Source organism: Panthera pardus, unplaced genomic scaffold (genome assembly GCF_024362965.1).
Source record: "Panthera pardus isolate Hobbes unplaced genomic scaffold, ASM2436296v1 HiC_scaffold_8, whole genome shotgun sequence".
NCBI classification, from domain to species: domain Eukaryota; kingdom Metazoa; phylum Chordata; class Mammalia; order Carnivora; family Felidae; genus Panthera; species Panthera pardus.
The window spans coordinates 13,128,615-13,134,876 of NW_026527013.1; the positions used below are offsets into that span (position 1 = coordinate 13,128,615).

The 6,262-nt window shown below is 57.3% G+C and overlaps 1 protein-coding gene across 2 annotated transcripts; it reads left to right on the forward strand.

The window, feature by feature from the left end:
- Nucleotides 1-233: 233 nt before the first annotated feature.
- Nucleotides 234-5,990, forward strand: MVB12A (multivesicular body subunit 12A). 2 transcript variants are annotated; one of them, XM_019416274.2, is made up of 9 exons: nucleotides 811-989; nucleotides 1,098-1,196; nucleotides 1,325-1,421; nucleotides 2,926-3,052; nucleotides 3,830-3,949; nucleotides 4,025-4,131; nucleotides 4,370-4,431; nucleotides 4,720-4,776; nucleotides 4,954-5,990. In XM_019416274.2, the coding sequence occupies exons 1-9, from the start codon at nucleotides 900-902 to the stop codon at nucleotides 5,014-5,016; spliced, it is 822 nt and encodes a 273-aa protein (XP_019271819.1). In that variant the 5' UTR covers nucleotides 811-899; the 3' UTR covers nucleotides 5,017-5,990. The 2 variants fall into 2 exon arrangements, with proteins under 2 accessions (XP_019271818.2, XP_019271819.1); XM_019416273.2 differs by lacking the exon at nucleotides 1,325-1,421 and having other exon boundaries at nucleotides 234-989.
- Nucleotides 5,991-6,262: the final 272 nt, after the last annotated feature.

Genomic DNA, 6,262 nt, shown 5'->3' on the forward strand with positions numbered 1-6,262 from the left:
CATTTACATTGCGGTTTCGACCCCCACCCGCTACCCTTCTGGGGGGAAGGTGGCCATGACACTTCCGGCAAGAAACTTGTAGGGCCCCAAACTTCCCCTCCCAATAAATAGGAGGAGTCCCTTAGATGATTGGAAACCACCCTAGCTAGGACCCACAAACAGAAAAAGAAAAGACACCCCTAGCCTCTTGGCAGTTGCCATCTCTGGGCCTGCCCGCTCTCCTACCTTGAAAGTGTACGGTTCTTAAAAAGCTGCTTTGTGCTTGCTGCCTTCCTTCTAGCTGTCTTTATTCAAGCGCGGATCCTCAGGTTATTCTTTCGTGGGGAATCCAAGAACCGAGATCTCCATTCACACAATGCAGAATCTCCCACCGGTAACATGAACAACTCCTCAAGTTACACACGATTTCATGGTTCACGGTGGTCCGTACTTTTTGTTATTTAAACTAATAGCTGCATAACCCATGGACGTTTCCTTTGGGATGACTTCCTAGAACTACAATTACAGTTTTTCCAATCTCTTCCCTAAATGTCCAAACGTGTCCCTGGAGAAGCCGATACCGCAAGGAATTCTGGGGAGCGTAGTTCTGGTTTGGGGCAGGCAAGACCTCGGCGCTGAGTAGAAACACTTCTGGAGGAAGTCGCTGGGCGTGAGAAGGGGACGAGACGATTTTCCGCAAACGTCGCTCATGTGCGCCTGCGCGGTGCACGGGGGCGTGGCTTCATGTTCCCACGCGATTGGTCAGCCGTCTTCCAGGCACGCGCAGACAGCACCCCTTCCCCGCCCCGCCTTCGCACGGTCTTCTGGGAGTTGTAGTTCAGACTCCTGCCCTAACCCGGCCGCGGGTCGTCGGCTCGGACATCTGAGTCCGTCCTGGCCTTCGGCTCTGGGCTCGAAGGATGGATCCAGGACCCGGAACCGACACGGCGCCGCTGGCTGGCCTGGTCTGGTCGTCGGCTTCGGCGCCTCCGCCACGGGGATTCAGTGCGGTGAGCGACGTCGGGGGCCGGGGATCAAGTGGGGGCACGGGATCAAGTGGGGGCACAGGCGGCCGCGTCGGGGTAGGAGCCTGGCGCTGACTCCCGTCCACATCGTAGATCTCCTGCACCGTGGAAGGGACGCCCGCCAACTTCGGCAAGAGCTTCGCGCAGAAGTCTGGCTACTTTCTGTGCTTCAATTCTTTGGGCAGCCTAGAGGTAAGGGGCGCCCACTTTCGGAATCCCCGGGGTCAGCCCACTCCCCCGTCCATTTGCGGGGCCCTCCGCCAGGGGCGCTGTTCCTGCTGCAGCATGACTGTCGCTGTGTCCTCCCCTTCCTCCCTCAGAATCCGCAGGAAAATGTGGTGACCGATATCCAGGTCCTGGTGGACAAGAGCCCCCTCCCACCGGGCTTTTCCCCGGTCTGCGACCCCCTGGACTCCAGTGAGGCCCGCGTCCGAGACTGGGGGCGGGGTGGGGGGCCGCGTTCGGGTCCCTGTGGGCAGGACCAGGGAGGGGCGGAGGGACGACAGGCACTTGTTTTCCGAGCCTCGACTGCCCACTCGATGCACTGGGTAATGACAGAGCCGGCTGAGGCGTCGAGCTCTGTTCCAGGGCGGAGCCACATGCCCTGCCCTGCGTAAAAATGTGCCATTGGCACAGCCTTTGTCCCAGAGTAAGAGTCATGACATGTTTTATTACTGTTCCTGCTATATCTTCTTAACTGGTAGCCAAGTAGAACCCTCGCCATTTCCACGCCTTTTCATTTCCAGGCTTTTGCACACAGTTTCCTCTGCCTGGAGCACCTGTCTTCGACTCTTGGGCTAGTTAATGCTTGATTCTCCCTCAGGTCTCTGTTTAGTCCCCACACCTTCTGACTCCTATAGCCCTGGTGCTGCCCTTCCAGCCCTGACCACCCTGCTTTCCAGCCACCTGGCTCTCCCTGCCTCTCACTGTGTCTTGTCATGTGTATTTGGTTTTTTTATTTTTTATTTTTATCTTTTATTTTTGAGAGAGACAGACAGAAAACTAGCAGGGGAGGGGCAGAGAGAAAGGAAGACACAGAATCTGAAGCCGGCTCCAGGCTCCAAGCTGTCAGCACAGAGCCCCACACGGGGCTCGAACTCACAAACCATGAGATCATGACCTGAGCCGAAGTCGGACGCTTAACCGACTGAGCCACCCAAGCACCCCTGGTCATGTGTATTTGACTCTCAGGGTATATCTATTGATATTAGAGTCGGCAAGCATTTTATTTATTTATTTAATTAATTAATTAATTTATTTTTTAATTTTTTTTAACATTTATTTATTTTTGAGACAGAGAGAGACAGAGCATGAACGGGGGAGGGGCAGAGAGAGAGGGAGACACAGAATCGGAAGCAGGCTCCAGGCTCTGAGCCATCAGCCCAGAGCCTGACGCGGGGCTCGAACTCATGGGGCAAGCATTTTATGTACAGGTCCAGATAGTAAATATTTTAGACTTTGCAGGCCAGATAGTGTCTGTTGCCTTTTCCCTCCATAATCCTTTAAAAATGTGAAAACCATTCTTAGCTGTGCAAAAGCAGATCTTGGCGTCTTTTGGTTCACGGGCCAGAGTTTGCTGACCCCTGGATTAGAGGACTAAGGAAAAGTGAGGTTGGCAGGGCCAGGATGGGCACTCAGTTCCATCCGAGTCCACAGCTACCCACCCTTGCCATAGGTGTGCACGGTCACCCCATGAATGCTTCTCCATGTCACCAAAGATAAGCCTGCCCCAATGGCTCCTAAAGGCTACATGGAGTCCCCTCCTATGGCTATACCATTCATGACTCAACCACGGACCTAAAGCTATCCAGGTAGCTGCCTTAAATAGCACCCTGGCAAGCGTCATCCTGGAGCCATCTCTGGGTCCCTTCTCTGCTTCTTCCCTCTTCTCACTCCCTTGCCCCCCACCCCCCACTCCCAGAGGCCTCTGTGTCCAAGAAGAAACGCATGTGTATGAAGCTGGTGCCCCTGGGGGCTGCAGACACAGCTGTGTTTGATGTCCGGCTGAGTGGGAAGACCAAGACGGTGCCTGGATACCTGCGAGTAGGGTAGGACCCCCCCCCCTTACCCTCCCCCCACCTCTGGCCTCCTCCCTTGCCCTCCAAGTCCCATATCTGCCCTGCTGACCCTCAGGGAGTCTCCTGAGGCCTCCTGTGCTGCCTTTTTAAAAAAATTTTTTTAAGTTTGTTTCGAGAGAGAGAGAGAGTGCACGAGGGGGTGAGGGAGGGGCAGAGAGCGAAGGAGAGAATCCCAAGCAGTCCCCGCAAACCGACCTGGGGCTCCAACCCCACATGAACTGTTGAGATCATGACCTGAGCTGAAACCAGCAGCTGGATGCTTAACCGACTGAGCCACCCAGGCCTTCTCCTGTGCCTTCTACCGCTTACCTGTGCCTCAATTTCCACGTGTTAAAGTCTCCTTACTTATTTATTTTATCTGGAGAGGGAGGAGGGGCAGAGAGAGGGGAAAGGAGAATCCCAAGCAGGCTCTGTGCTGTCGGCTCAAAGCCCCACGTGGGGCTCGATCTCACGCACCATGAGATCGGGACCTGAGCTGAACTCAAGAGTCCGATGCTTAACCGGGTGAGCCACCCAGGCACCCCCTCAATTTCCGCATGCTGAAACAGGGGTGATTGTATCAATCTTGTAGGGTTCTTGTAAAGAGTGAGTTGATGGGTCTGAAACGCACACTGTGGTGATCTGACCCAGCAATATTAGCTAGGATGTTGCTCAGGGTGCGGGCTGCGATGCTGAAAGGAAAATCCCCCAGAGGGCTGGGGTCACCCCATCAGGCTAGGACCGCTCCCTACTTCTCTCTCCTTCTAGGGACATGGGAGGCTTTGCCATTTGGTGCAAGAAGGCCAAGGCCCCCAGGCCAGTGCCCAAGCCCCGAGCTCTCAGCCGGGACATGCGGGGCCTCTCCCTGGACCCACCTGCCCAGCCCAGGTGAGTCCTCAGGCTTGGGAAGGGGGCGGCCATGGGGGGAGTCAGGCCTGACCTGTGCTGTCCTGCCTCCACCAGCAAGGGCGGCTTTCCAGAGCGGACCCTGTCCCGGGTTGGCTCTCGGGCATCTACTCTGCGGAGGAGCGACTCCATCTACGAGGCCTCCAACCTCTATGGCATCTCAGGTGAGCGCAGAGCAAAAAACTGAGGCACGGGAGTGGGGGGTGGGGGGGTGAGGGCAAGACTTACCCGAGGTTGAAGAGCCAGGAAGGGGTGGAACCAGGGTTGGAACCAGGCCTGGGCCTCCCCCATTTTGTAGAGATTGGGGGGTGGGGATGGCGTGAGCCTCTCTGCTTAGGGTGGGCGGCAGGCGGGCCTCAAGTCTCTTGTGCCTCAGCCTCTGTCCTCACTCGCTCTCCTCAGCCATGGATGGTGTTCCCTTCACGCTGCACCCGCGCTTTGAGGGCAAGAGCTGTGGCCCCCTGGTGAGTCTACGCTGGGCGCTGGGGGCGCCTGGGTCTGCCCCTGTCAGTGGCAGGGAGGGTCATCCGTGCCTCCAGTGCCCCAGCACAGAGGTCCACGTTCCTGGGTTGGAGGAAGCTGGAGGGTCTCAGGCTCGGAATGGGGCATCAGGAGGGACAACTCCCCAGGCTGTGGCAGGAAGGGTGAGGGGATGTTCAGGCCAATACTGAGGGAGACCCTCCTTGAGGTTCAAGGAATGGGGGTTCCAGGTTGGGGTCCCCGCCCGGGACTGATCTGCCTCTGCCCGCCAGGCCTTCTCTGCCTTTGCCGATCTGACCATCAAGTCACTGGCGGATATTGAGGAGGAGGTGGGTGCAGGGCCCAGGGTGGCATGCTGGGGTGGGGGGTGGGGGGTTCTCCCCTCCCTTCCCGTCGCCCCAGGCTCCCCCAGCCACACCCCGTCTCCCAAAGGCTGGAGATCGCCGAGTCCCTAGTCGTTTCCACCCCCTCACTCACTCTGTGCTCTCCTCGCTCCGCCTCCCCAGTATAACTACGGCTTTGTGGTGGAGAAGACTGCGGCTGCGCGCCTGCCCCCCAGCGTCTCGTAGCCCTAGGTCAGCCCCAGGGAAGAGCCCCCCCTGCCGGACACCCGGGACTGGCAGCCACCCCGCCCCACAGCATCTTGGGAATCTCGGTGGCGCAGGGCATTTTAGACCCTCCGCCACGCAGCGGAGGGACAGCCCTGGAGAAGGGAGCAGGACAGGTCTGCTCGGTGATGGGGTCTCTCGCCCCTGGGCCCTGCAGGGCAGGGGTGGGGGCTGGACGGAAACCAGTGCCTTCAAGTCATTTGTGTCAAAACTCTCTGGTGCCTGGAGGCCACGCGGGCGTCCTCCTGGCAATAAACACCAACCTGTGCTCGCCGTCTGGAGTCCTGATCCCGGCCGCCGGTCCTCTGTGGTTCAAGGTGTTCACCACGCACGCGCAGCTCGAGCCAGGGGGCGGAGGTGACCCCAGTGCAGGACATCTAAGGCGGCGCTGCCACCACTCGCCTTCTACAGAGGGGGAATCAGGCTCCGCGAGTGCCTGAGCCGGGGACGTAGGTCACAGAGAAGACCTGGTCCGCCCCTCCAGCATTGTGCAAAACGCGAATAATCGTTTCAGTCACATTTATATTGCGGGGACCCCAGCCTCAACACCTGATGCGCAGCGTCTCTTTCAGTCTTCCCGCACCCCGGTGGGAAGCCCGGGTTTTGTCGCGTTTTACGGAGCGGGAAACAGAGGCAGGGGCCGCTAAGGTCACAGCTGGGATCTGAACCCAGGGCCTGCTGTCTGAACTTTCGAGCTGCTCTACGTGTCTCTTTTCCTCTGCCGGGTGACCGGTACGTTCCGTCCATTCTCATTATTGGCGGTAGTTAGGTCCCTTAATGTCACAGCGAAAACTGAGTTAGGGAGTACCGGATTCCGTGGGGGGTTCCTACCAGCCTTTGGTCACATTTTTGTCAAGCAATCGGTACCGGGCCTTGTTTTATGTGTGTTTCAAGACCCCGTGTTTAATACATACCGCTGATTAGTTAATGTTGAACTTCCGGCCGATAGCGCTGTTAACTTACGCCTGAACAAAGTTCATCTAACCCACACATTTTCTCCAGGAGGCACATCCCTGCCTTCTTGCGTGTGGGGACATTAGGTACCACGAAGCACTACACGTGGGGACATTTTTATTTTTATTTTTAAGTTTATTTATTTTGAGGGGGCGGGGAAAGGCAGAGACAGAGGGGGAGAGAGATTCCCAAGCTGCCTCTGCCCTGACAGCGCAGAGCCAAGTGCAGGGCTTTAACCCCCCAACCATGAGGT

Coding starts and splice junctions, on each gene's coding strand:
- MVB12A (XM_019416273.2), top strand. CDS start 689: ATGTGCGCCTGCGCGGTGCACGGGGGCGTGGCTTCATGTTCCCACGCG. Junction 1,197..2,925: donor ATTCTTTGGGCAGCCTAGAG/GTAAGGGGCGCC, acceptor CCCCACTCCCAG/AGGCCTCTGTGTCCAAGAAG. Junction 4,132..4,369: donor CAACCTCTATGGCATCTCAG/GTGAGCGCAGAG, acceptor CGCTCTCCTCAG/CCATGGATGGTGTTCCCTTC.